Here is a 12,797-nt window from a genome sequence, read left to right on the forward strand (position 1 = left end):
TGATCCCAGCCCAGCCCGGTCCAGCCCAGCCCAGGAGGAACAGGAGCAAGACCAAACCAGGCCCTGCATCGTCCTTGGATTATAGTCTAATCAAATCAATCTCTTCACAACAGCAATACATTCCCACTTCCCCTTTCATCCAAAGTGACAACAACCATCCTGACGATCTGCATCCACGCTGCCAGCTTTAAAATTCCACCGCCAGCAACCAAACAGAATAACCCCTCCTTCCTGGACAGCCGACTCAGTTTGGCGGCATTCTATATAGTCATCTCCAATCCTGTTCCTGTTTGCCGCGTGAACCCCACCCCAAAACAAAGGGTTAAGCCCAACTGGTCGTCTGGTCCTGAGCAGGTCGTCGGCACGCGATAGACGGCTAACCCACCAAGCCTTCCCACCTCCCACCTCCTGTCTTCCGCCTACCTACCTTGTACCTGCAAACTCCCCACCGCACCCCGTCGAATCGACCACTAGACGCGCATCGACAAGCCGAGCTCGCCATGGCGGACGCGCAGAATCCCAACGACGAGCTTTACCCCATCGCGGTGTTGATGGATGAGTTGAAGGTACCGCCCGCCAATTGCAATTCTTCGTCTCCTCGCAAGGCAGCCTCACTAGCCTTCTCTGTCTCGCCCCTCACTCTCCCAACCCCGCCTAACCTCGTGTTTCTCTCCCCTCTGCTCGCCGACCTCGAACGATCTGGATGTGAGAGTGCGCGCAGCGAAAGCCCTTGGCTAACAGTTTAATTCTTCAGCATGACGACGTCCTGCTTCGACTCAACGCCATCCACCGCCTCTCCACCATCGCCCTTGCCCTCGGGCCCGAACGTACTCGCGAGGAGCTCATTCCATTCCTTGACGGTTAGTCGCGATTGTCCTCATCGGATATATCCCTCTCTTTTCCACTTCACGCAGCTGCCATTTCTGCTCGGCATGTGTTACGGACTTCTCCTCTAACGCTGCCTTAATTTTCTAGAATCTGTCGACGATGAGGACGAAGTCCTAGTTGCTCTGAGCGAGGAGCTCGGCGGATTTATCGAATACGTTGGAGGACCTCAGTACGGCCATGTCCTTCTGTCTCCCTTAGAAAATCTTGCTTCTATCGAGGAACCCGTCGTCCGAGACAAGGTACGAGTTTCCCCTTTTCCTTGCAACCATGCACATCAATTCCGTTATTCGCTTGTGAATCTCCTCTCTCTGTTCTTAGGTAGCTCATTAAATTTATTTGTAAATCTAGGCCGTCGAGTCACTCAACAAGATCTGCAATGATCTTTCCTCCGAACAGATCGAGGAATACTTCATTCCCCTCACCATCCGACTGTCAAAAGCCGACTGGTTCACCTCAAAGGTGTCCGGTTGCGGCCTTTACGCCGCGCCCTACAAAAAGGTCTCGCCGCCCGTCCAAGAGCAACTTCACCAGCAGTTTGGCCATCTAGTCCACGACGAAACCCCAATGGTCCGCCGTCAAGCCGCGACGAACCTTGCCAAGTTCGTAAAGGAGATGCCTGCGTCTGTGGTTGTCGAAGAAATGATACCCTTGTTCCAACACCTTGCCCAAGACGAGCAGGATAGCGTCCGGCTATTGACTGTTGAAGTCCTCATTTCCATTGCCGAAGTCGTGCCCAAGGAGCAACAGGCGAGCCACGGCGTGTTGCTCACATCTCTACGAAATCTGATAGAAGATAAGGCTTGGCGCGTTCGGTATATGGTTGCAGATAGATTCGAGAAGGTAGGTTTCACGTCCGGCCCCTGCAAACCCCCTCTACGCACTACTCTCGCTCGCAGCCACCTCCGCACATTTTGGCCATGTTGATCTGTAGACTGACTGTATCGAATAGATTGCAAAGGCGGTTGATGAGGAGGTCGTCGCCAGGGATCTCGTCCCGGCCTTTGTGAAGCTGCTCAAGGATAATGAAGCGGAAGTGCGGACAGCTATCGCGGGCCAGATCCCTGGTTTCTGCGCCTTGGTCGATCGTTCGGTTCTCCTCGATACCATTATGGGTAGCATCGAGGGCCTTGTTAGCGATACCTCACAACATGTCAGGGCCGCCCTCGGCACGCAGATCAGCGGTTTGGCGCCGATTCTGGGCAAGGACGCGTAAGGCTACATCATACCTTTACTTCTTATCTAACTAGGCCGTATGCTGATTGTCTCTTTTTAGAACTATTGAGCACCTCCTGCCCATGTTCCTTTCCATGCTCAAGGACGAGTTCCCCGACGTCCGGCTTCACATCATCTCTAAGCTTGAGTTGGTCAACCAAGGTATAAACAGAGCACACAAGAGTTGGCGGGAAACACTGGCGCGCTAACAGTTTTATTTCATAGTCATCGGCATTGACCTCCTCTCGCAATCTCTACTCCCCGCTATTGTGCAATTGGCCGAGGACAAGCAATGGCGAGTGAGACTTGCCATCATCGAATATATTCCCTTGTTGGCAAGCCAACTCGGCGTCAACTTCTTTAACGAGAAGTTGAGCAACCTTTGCATGAGCTGGCTGGGCGATACCGTGTTCTCTATTCGTGAAGCTGCTACTGTCAACCTGAGGAAGCTTACGGAGGTCTTCGGCGTGGACTGGGCAAACGAGGCTATCATTCCCAAGGTGATGGCTATGGGCAATCACCCCAACTACCTCTATCGCATGACGACTTGCTTCGCGATATCGGTAAGTAGAGCAGACCCAGCATGATGCGCGCCACATCTTATGCCTATGGAGGCTTTTTTTTTTCCCTCCCCCTTCTTGTCTTGCTGACGTCAATTTCAATTTCATAGACCCTATCGCCTGTTGTCACCATGGATGTCATTGCTAAGTCCATTCTGCCCATGCTTGACAAACTCGCCGAGGACGAGATTCCCAACATTCGCTTCAATGTCGCCAAGACATACGGCACCATCAGCGACATCCTACGCCGCCTACCCGACCAGGGTACCATCTACAGCTTGGAGAAGGCTGGAGCGAGCTTCCAGCCCTCGCCTCGCGGTCTGGAACTCATTCAACAACGCATTCTGCCCAATCTTGAAAAACTTCAAAAGGATAACGATGTAGATGTCTGCTACTTTGCGGTCACGGCAGCCCAGCGTGCGACGGGCCAGGGAGAGGGGGATCCGATGAATACGTCGCCATAGATGATGAAGACATGTTAATGAAGCAAAATCCCGAATCAAATATTCTCTATTTTTGTTTGTTCCTCCAACCTCTCTCTCTTGGAACTCGGCCCGCTTGGTCCTATATCGCCGTGTTAACATCCCCACCTACTATTCATTTTTATCTTTCTTGTTTTTGTTGCCTTCGTCTAGAACGTTGACTTGGTGCCGGCCATTGAATGCGACTTGATGTTATGTGTCTTGCGATAGCTAGGTTCATTGCTGTTGAGTTGAAGTGTTGCGTAACGGCGTGGGAAAGTTCTAGAAGATATAAGGCGGTTCCGAGCAGCATTATGAGGACGGTTTCGGGGGACGAGAGGAGAGAAAGATCACGACCGAGGATAAAATGGATGAGGAAAGAGAAAAGGGGGGCAAAAAAAGCAAGGTAGCGAGGTGCTGTAGCAAGGAGGGAATGGCGGTTGGGAGTGTCGTTTGAGCTAGGTAGGGTTCGTATAATGCGAAAAGCGAAAGGCTCGAGCTGGGATCCCGGAGCCACCCTCGTGTTGATGGAGCATGGCCGCCTTGTTTCCGTGTCCCTTTTGAGAATCAACTTTTTTTGTTTTATATTTTGGTTTTACTTTTTGTTTTTTATCCTCATTAAGAGGAACTACCCCCTCCTAAAGCACAAGGTACTAATCGTCTGCCCCTTCGCTCCCCCAAACACAAAAGCCCTATACTCAACCCTCCCCCACTCTTCAAACTCGCCCCCCGTCCCCTCGACGAACCAAGCCCTCAGCTCCCCCTCGGTCCAATTACAGCTTGTTACGATAAACAAGCCTCCGTGGGGCTTCACGAGCGCGGCTATCCTATCCTTGTACCCCTCGCAAATACGCCTCCCCTGCTCATCCTTCTCATCCGAGAGACAAATAGCATCGAAAGTACCCTTATCCAAAACGACGTCCCAACCCCCCCTCTGCTCCCCCGATAAAACGTCCTCCAGGTCCCCGCGGAGAAGATCCCACGTCTGGAACCGCGTAGCAGGTCCCCCTCCCTCCGCTCTTTCGGCCTCCTCGATGCGCCGCGCGAGAGAGATGCTGTTGGCGGAGTAATCGATCCCCAGCGCGGGACCGGACCACCCTTCCCTTCGGAGGGCGAAGAGAAGGCTTCCGTTGCCGCAGCCTAGGTCGAGAAGGGAGGTTGTTTCGGGGGAAAGGGCAGGGGAGATTGTGGGGAGGAAGTCGAGGAGTTTTTGCTCGGCGTCGGAGTCGTCGAACCAGACTGTGCCGGTGTCGGAGGGGTTGAGGGCGTGGTTGGTTAGTTCGGTGGAGTAGAGGGCGTCCCAGCTTTGAGTTCGTATGGGAGGAGTTAGTTGGTGAACGATGGCCTGTCTTTTTTTTTTTCTTCTGGGAAGGGGGGGAGGTAGGGATTTTTACTATTCTTTTGTGCCGAGCTTGGAGGGCTCGAGATGAGCGGGGTGAGAGGGCGGGTGGTCGGCCATTTGTAAGGGGAGGATTAGGGTCACTGCTGAGCTTGAAGGGGATTTGATATGGGACAGGGTATTTGGTTTGTCGAGGACGTTGAGTGTTGGAGGAGGGGCGGCTTCCGACTTCTCTCAGCCTCGTTCCTCTGTTCAGCCTTGGAGAATCTTTTGGTGGGATGTTTTGGCGGGGTAATATACTGTATTATTTCCTAGATAACACTGTGGCGTGAAACTCTCCAGCAAACCGTACCTTCCTTCGATGATTATCGTAGCTTTTCATTCCCCCAGAAGCTTCATTTCAAAAAGAGATCAAAGACAATGCCGCCTCAATCCTAATAATAACAATTAAGTTCGTTGGTATCATTCCTCCATCGCTTCTATCTTCCGGTTTGACCCTGGCAAGTCATTCGACTACCGCACAGCACCAGTTTCGACCTCAATCTACCTCAGGATCCGTATGCGCTTCACAAGCAACCCCGCCAATTGACATGTCATTAAGCCCAGCTACCCCTCATCGGGGAAAAAAAAGGTCTCACACAAACTGCCCCCACTCTTATCTAAATGTAGACAGGTGTGAACCCAGAAACCCCTGAGACCACACCAGCAGGAAACACAATACCGACTCCTTGCCCCCTCGATTAAACAAGTATGAAACAACAACTAGTTCAACGGCGGTGTTTCGTTGCATCCACTGCCTTCATTTCATTTTCATACCAAAGAGACGTTATCAGATTGCCTACAGCTGGGGCCAAACAGAAATATCACATCCTCGCCCCCCCTCTCTTTCCACCTATGTCCTCCCAAACCCCGAACTACTCTTTTGTTTCCCAAAGTACTTCATAAAGTCGAGACCTAAAACGGTCTACCGTAGTCAAGGTTATCCAAAGATACCCATCGTCGTAGATGTTATAAGCTGCTTCGAAGTCTTTAACCGAGAGTCCAGACGGGAGCTTTGATAAGCACCTGTCTGCCCCTGACTTCCAAGGCGACGAACCCTGCAAGCCGGACTCTGTTCGCATCCTTGGAGGGTCCTGTAGAGAGAAAGTAAAACAAGTCAGTTGCACGTTGTGGCGTATAGAAGGGATCCCCGTTGGCTGTGCCTGCAGAATACGTACCCGTTCGGCTCCTGTCCGCGTGACGATCCTTCGACGAAGGCTTCTCATTGGGATCACCACTATCGTCATCGTCCTCATCATCCCCAGCTTCTAGACCCTCCAGAGAAGGTAGGCCTTGCTTTTCGACCTCCATGAACGAAGGATCCAAGGGATCTCCAGGCAGCGGGTATCGAATAACCACATCACGGCTCTCCAGGGGAAGGTTCGCGGCGATGCCCACGGCCAACTCCATAATCATCGACGCGCTTCCATCGACGCCGGCCGGCGGCGGATCATTGAGGTACTGCATGAGCGTGCTCAGCAAGGTCGACGTGACCCTCCGGGTGAACTCGGCGCGGTGCTCGGCGCTATCCGACGAGTTGAGCTCCCTCGCGAGTCCATCCAGCGTAGCCATCCTCCAGCTGACGACCTTGGCCGTCAGCGCATCGTACTCCTCTTGGCTGTTCAGCGTGTACGAGTTGCGCCTGATATTCAGCTCGATCTCCTTCAGCTGCCGGCTCAGCACGGGATCCAAGCCGGGATGGAAACACCTGTTGAACACCTCCTCGACGATCCATCGCGTAATGACCGCTCTGCCCACCGCTGTCATTTCCTGCTTGCCAGTCTGGAGGGCATCCTGGCTGACGTAGCGGTCAAGCCAGCGAGGAACCATTTGCCAATCTTTGCGGATGTTGAAGGAAAGGTTGTTGATCGCGCCATTGAGCCTGTTGAATCGTGTCGCGTACTCGCTGTCGTCGAGGGCGGTTCGGGATTGAGATATCCTTTGGTTGGCGATGGCGTTCTGCAAGTGCTCGATCTGGCCCGTCATTTGCTCTATTTGCGCCTTGTTGTCGAAGTACAGCCGCTTGACATTCTTGTACTTGACCACTATGATAAGAATTTTGTTAGTCGAGAGGCGGGATCGATTACACAAGAGTTTACAGTAGCAGGGAAAGCAGCCGAACCGTCATTAGAGGTGACGGAGGGATATCAAAATCATAGGAAAAAAATTTCGCAAAAGGATTGTAGGTCTAGTCAACGTACACAATTCTCTAAACGCCTTTTCGGGGTCTTCACGCTCGGGCTGGGGGCTATTGCGGCCCTGGTCGCCGGTAGAACCGTCGTAAGGCATTCTGTCTTGTCCGCCCGCACCTCTAAACGGCTGGTTTTGCTGTGCTCCCGCAGGTGGGGGAGGCATTACCTGGGCGTGTCTGTACGAGGGCGGAGGAGCACCAGGCTGCCCTCTGTCGACTTCTTGCGAACGGCGTGGTTGCTGCGCTCCGGAAGGGGGCGGTGCCATAGATTGGTCGTGGGCACCGTCTTGCTGGGTTTCGGCTACCAGGGGCGGAAGGGGACTTTCCTGACCAGATTGGGAAGCGAAAGTGGCAGCTGGTGAGATCTGGGAAGACTGGAAGTGAGAAGAGGCCGGGGCTGTTTCGGCAATAGGAGACTCTCGCGACACCTGGGAACAGGTTTCGGGATTATGCTGAAGAGGGTTCGGAAGATGGCCGGTTTGCAGCTGGGGCAAGCCAGGCTGATACTGGACCTGGGGCGAAGAAGGATAAGAAAACTGCTGTTGCGGCTGCTGATGTTGGAGAGGGTCAATATTGCCCTGGACGTGCTGCTGGTTAGGATCCTGCTGCAGCTGGAACTGGGGAATAATGCCGGGGTGCTGGTGCGGCGGCAGCGAATGCTGTTGCTGAGGGTGGTGGTGGTGTTGCTGTGATTGCAACTGGAATTCCTCGCCCGGATAGGGTGAGTGCGCTTCGAGGTCGGGATGGACCTGGCGAATAGTGGTGTTGAGGGGATTTGAAAGAGTCTTGATATGATGAGGGTGAATATCAGGACCACGAGCGACAAACTCCTCGTCGAGTTCCCCGACGCCAGCAAGAGGGGGAGGGGCCTGGCCGTGAAGGGGATGCGGCGAGTGGTGTTGTTGCTGCCAATCGGTTGGCTGGTGCGGGTCTTGGTCGATAGAGAGCTGCGACACCTGCTGCGTCAGAGAGTAGCGGTAATTTGGCGTATTGCTAACCCGTTTCGACGGTCGGCGAGCAAGGCCAGAGGTGTTATCGTAGTGGCCGGCCTGCTGCTGCTGTTGTTGTTGTTGTTGTTGTTGTTGTTGTTGTTGTTGCTGCTGCTGTTGATTATGATTTTCCTTGCTGGAGGAGCTAGTAAAAATCCCCTTGATAATCTTACGCGCCGAGCGTTTCTGTTCGGGCTGCGGCGGCGGAGGTTGCTGCTGCTGGTTGCTTTGAAGGGGTGCAACGGGCGGTTGCTGTGAGAAAGGGTGGGGTAAGGCGGGGTGGTTGTGGTGAGAAGAGTGCTTCTGGTGCCGACCGAGTCCAAGACCATGGGCTGGCAATTGAGCCTGTGCCTGAGCTTGAGCCTGAGCTTGGGCTTGGGCGTGGACGTGGGCAGCAGCAGCAGCGGGGGATGCAATTTGCTGCTGGAGATCGTCCACCGAGTCGGAAAATGTAGAACGATGTTGTAGCGGTGGAGGGTAATGATGGGCTTGGGAAGGGTGTGTGACGGGGGCAGATAAGTCGTGACCACTCAGGCGAGGATCAAAAGGGGCACTTTGACCACCAGCACCAGCCCCAGCCGCACTTTGATTGTGCAGAGTGGGAGGCGGAGGGAGTTTGGTAATTTTATTGGCAGGCTTAAAATGGTGAGGCGGAGGCGGAGGCGGGTGCTGGTCGTCCTCGTCCTGGTCCTGGCCCCGGTGAGGAGATTGAGGGTTTTGCGCGAGTTCTTCCTGCTGCCGGGCGTGCGGCTGCGGCTGCGATGGGGGACGTTGACCCTGTTGCGTTTGTTGCGCCTGTTGCCGTTGCTGTTGCTGGTGCTGCAGATCTAAAGACTCACTCGAACCGAAGCCAGTGGGCGAGGCTGGGTGAGGGGGATTGGCAGTTGCAGGAGCATTTGAGAGACCAGGGGCGACGGCCGACGCAGCAGATGCAGCAGCGCTAGAAGGAGCACCAGCACCAGAGGAGCCAGAGCCAGAGCCGGGGCGGTTGCTTACTTCCTGGAAGTCCTTTGCTGCTCCGCTAGTCGATGCCGACCCCGACGGCTCCAGGATGGGGAGAGCGTGCTGCGACCGGTTGCCGTGCTTTCCTAGACGACCAAAAGGCATGCTTATGCTTGGCGGTTTCTTCGAGCGAGACGGGGATGATTGGACTGGGTAGTCCTTTGGGATGTGCTGGTCCGTCACGCGTGGGTTTGGGATGAAGAAAGGGACATGAAGGGGAGTTTATTCCTGGCACAATGGAGCGACACGACAACGATGGCCTGGTGGGTGGGACTGGGACTGGGACGGACTTGACGGCAACGTCGGGCGAGACGGGCGACGGGGGTCAGACGGGGAAACAAATGCACCTTCTTTCGTCTTTCGCTGGAGTTCGAATTTAGTGAGTGGCCTAAAGGGCAGCCTTGGAGTGTGAAGTAGAAGTTCCCAGCGCCGTCGGCAGAGTAGATGCGAGTAGATGCGCAGCGATCAGTGATCAATCAAATTGAATTTGAATCAATTGATCCATTCGATCAACCAGGCCATCAGCCATCAAATCCGCTCAGCCATCCATGCCATGGATGACTCGTCGCTGACCAGGTGTGCTAATAATAATACTCCGCAAGTTGATACTACCATCAATGTTGCAGAGTGAGCGCCACAGCCCTAGAACGGGATGAAAGCCCCCCCTGAACATCCAGCAATAAGGCCGATTTACGAAGCACTGGGCTGAAGATAAGAACGTGGATAAGCTGGCAGCGGGGGGATGTGGCCCATGCTTCAATGTTCCCTCCTCAAGGCCGAAGAGCAGAAGAGACAAGGACCCATGCTTGTCAGCGGGACAAAATACATCGACGATGTACTTTACCCTCGTCCACATCGAATATCAAGAGCTTCATTGTTGAGGCTTCACGTTGCGATATATCCGGGGTTCATCAATATTTCGTATGCACGGGTCACACCCGCTCCAAGTAAACGACTGCGAAGCTCATGCACTGGTGCTGCGTTTCTGCTACGAGGATGCCTGAGATGGAGATCCTGTTTGCTATTAGTTATTTCCTTGCAAGCGACGGATTCAGCCATCAGCGACCCTCTCTCTCTTGTTACGAGAGACTATTACGAAGGTTTATGGAGGGGCTGCTGAAGCTGCCTGGGACGGACGCAGCAAGCCCAGGGTACTATTGGGCCGGGCTGAAGACACGATTCCCGTTTGGGGAGTCTCTTGGGGGCTGTGCCTGGCAGCGGAAATTGGGTCCAAAAAAAGATCTATTTCCAGCTCTGGAGAGAAACATGCATACAACCTCTCAGACGCTCTCAGTCGTGCTTCCCAATTGCTCGCCTGTCAACTCGCGCCATCGCCGTCTCCTCGAGGGACCCAGCTCCCCCTCTCACTTCTCCCCATGTCGTTATGCTGTTGATTCTGTCGATCCAACCCTCCGCCATCTGAGTGGTACGAGTACTCGTACAAATGAAATCCGAACTGAGAAGAAGGCGGCGACGGGATCTCCTGCCATCGCGAAGTACACGAGGAATTGGCTGAGGGCGCAGTCAATTCATCCATCGTGAGTTCAGGCAAACATCGATGCGGACGGGCACCGAACGGACTTCACGCGAATCTGTTTTCTGCTGCTCGAGGATCTACGGCTTCCACGACGACAAGTGCAAGTGCATGCCATCGTGCCGATTGCTGCTGTTGTAGTACATGGAACCGCTGTTCCTCCCCAACCTTGATTTCAGCAGGGCTATGGCTATTGTTTGACAACGGGCACTTCTTTTCCATGCCTGTCGTCCTGTCCTTCTCCAGAGGGCTAGTTAATACGCCGACTCTCATCGCGAAGTTGTAGGCGTGAACACATAAACAGGGAAAAAAAAAAGGTGGGAAAAATGAGACCCCTCATTCGAACGAACAACCTCCCGGGCCCTTTTCCATAATTTCTAAGTACCTTTTCTCGCCAGTTGTCCTCCACATAAGTACCCCACACAAGGCTGCGCAACTTCGCGCGACTATCACAGCCTCGCCGACCAAGCCCATTTCCACACCACAACATTGAATTAAATAAAATTAAATTAAATTAATACTATCAACTAGCAAAAAAGAGTTCGGCCCCCGTCGGTTGGGCCTACATCTCTTGTCGTTCGGGTCGTATCGCTCGATTCGCTTCGTCGTCGGTTCGCTCGATTCGTTACGCTCGTGTCGATTCGGTACGTCGTCGTCGGATATGTCGAGAGATTGCGAGTCATCGCGGCTTTGTCCTGACTGTAACCAGCGCCCACCGCTCGTCGCCGATGACCAAGAGGCAATTTGCTCCCTATAAGGTATACTCAGTCGCCCGTCAGCATTTTCGACCGCCGGCCCATTTCAGGTGCCCTGGCGGGTGTTGATTCTGAACACCTTTTTCAATTTAGATTCCAGTACAATTTTGATCGTATTTCGGCAATCCTGACCCCCGACCTACGATCCCATCAGTTGCTTGTCAAATCCAGCATACTTGGTAGGGGCCAAGTGTCGATTTATACTTGCGGAACACCGTCGCTAGTCACTAGTCAGCTCGTGTCTAGATGGTGCAGACCTTGGGTTCCCCAATATATTTCTCGCAGATGCTTCAATGACGGCCTCACTCGACCGAGTACATCCGCGCCGCCTCCGTATGAGCGTAGACATCAGCTCGTGATGATGCCAGAGGCTCTGCTGCCAGAGGCATTCGAATCCGCCCGGGAGGTTGTGCCATTATCACCAGAACAGGAAGAATCCGGGTTCGTATCATCCCCAACCGGAGGTGCGTAGGTTGGCGGCCGACTTTCCAGCAAGCACCGAGTTCTCTTGTTCCTAGCTCAAGCATATCCTTCTTCTCAACCAATGCATCTAAACCGGGCCACGTTTCAATCTCAACGGAATTGAACTAGCAGCCTTAGTTTTGTAGAACAAACTCTAGTGGTTATCACAAGCAAGAAATCACTCTGATCACTTTGCTAACTATTTTACCTTGCATTCATCGTAGGCAGGTTCTCTCCGTAGAAACTCAGTAGAGGATAAGATAAGGCTGCCTTGTTTCCCATAGCACCGTTATCAACGAGGAGGCTACTTGAAATACCTCGTCTCCTGCCTTTACCGCCATGAAGTTTGCCGTCCACCAGTGTTGATTTTATTTACTTAGTCAATCCCAAAACCCTACCGACGGCCCAAGAATTGGGCGCGGAAAGCAACCTCCTCTCTAGGCATGTCAAGCTATTTCGCCGATTGTCTCGGCCAGCTCCTGACGGAGCTTATCCTTAGGACAATCATCTATGCCGCCTTCATAGTCATCGAGACGCAAGTCATCCAACGACGGGATTCGATTATACAATGGGGTCGCCAGGCTCAGAACCGGCTCCATATACCAGAATGCATGCGCATCTTCACCGAGAAGGATCCCGGGATGCAGGTAGAAGACATGCGAATGGCCGCTGAAATACTCGGCTTCGCCTGCTTGCTCGCCTTCTTCGGGCAAATAGGAGCACTTGCGATAGGAACAGTTTGGGATCCCTGGGTGTTTGGTCTAGTTTTTGTTGGTCCGGGTTGTCTTCTTGGCCTCCTTTGGCTGATACTAGCTCTTTCGAAACGACGGCTGTCGAGGGTGCCGATGCTCGTGGGGGAAGAGGGTCATTGCGAGTCGGATATTCTTTTGAGCAAGGAAAAAGCCGACCGACAACATGGCCAAAGGATACTAGACAGAATGAGCAACAGGAACTGGACGGGGTAGTCCTCGGAACGTGGACAGACCGCTTGTAGACATCGGCGACGGGGAAGATGGGAATGCACGTCTGTCAAACCTCCATACAGAATGTGGCAGTGGCATCAACTCTCATACCACATCTTCCACTTCGTCGCCTCTACATCTAGGCTTTTGCATAGAGCCGAGACTCAACCCTACGTCGTTCAGCGCAATAGAGCCTCAAGAACAGGGGTGCTGCCAGGCTTCCCAACCAGAAACACCCGCAGAACGGGGCCGTATCCTCACCAAGTCCAACCAATCACTAAGAAATCAATTGATCAAATAGGTGCACAGACTGTAGGCATTGCAGAAGGCATGATACCTTGCCCGGTCATCGAGCCCTTGGGACTTAGCTTGATAGATTTTGCTAGAAAACTGAAGGGATTCC

The 12,797-nt window shown here is 53.4% G+C and overlaps 3 protein-coding genes across 3 annotated transcripts; 1 reads left to right on the plus strand and 2 right to left on the minus strand.

Moving 5' to 3' along the window:
- Window positions 1–500: 500 nt before the first annotated feature.
- Window positions 501–3,124, plus strand: SAPIO_CDS5920 (uncharacterized protein; the record flags this gene model as incomplete). Its single annotated transcript, XM_016788147.1, has 8 exons — window positions 501–566; window positions 755–860; window positions 976–1,127; window positions 1,237–1,728; window positions 1,838–2,097; window positions 2,162–2,262; window positions 2,326–2,663; window positions 2,771–3,124. The coding sequence occupies 8 exons, from the start codon at window positions 501–503 to the stop codon at window positions 3,122–3,124; spliced, it is 1,869 nt and encodes a 622-aa protein (XP_016642463.1).
- A 625-nt stretch (window positions 3,125–3,749) lies between these two features.
- Window positions 3,750–4,580, minus strand: SAPIO_CDS5921 (N-lysine methyltransferase SEE1; the record flags this gene model as incomplete). The annotated part of the gene is made up of 2 exons (XM_016788148.1): window positions 3,750–4,425; window positions 4,516–4,580. 2 exons carry the CDS (start codon window positions 4,578–4,580, stop codon window positions 3,750–3,752), a joined length of 741 nt encoding a protein of 246 aa, XP_016642464.1.
- Window positions 4,581–5,489: 909 nt separating this feature from the next.
- Window positions 5,490–8,786, minus strand: SAPIO_CDS5922 (uncharacterized protein; the record flags this gene model as incomplete). Its single annotated transcript, XM_016788149.1, has 3 exons — window positions 5,490–5,593; window positions 5,678–6,544; window positions 6,701–8,786. 3 exons carry the CDS (start codon window positions 8,784–8,786, stop codon window positions 5,490–5,492), a joined length of 3,057 nt encoding a protein of 1,018 aa, XP_016642465.1.
- Between the last annotated feature and the right edge of the window lie 4,011 nt (window positions 8,787–12,797).

This window comes from Scedosporium apiospermum (assembly GCF_000732125.1).
Source record: "Scedosporium apiospermum strain IHEM 14462 chromosome Unknown SEQ_SAPIO_0099, whole genome shotgun sequence".
NCBI lineage: Eukaryota > Fungi > Ascomycota > Sordariomycetes > Microascales > Microascaceae > Scedosporium > Scedosporium apiospermum.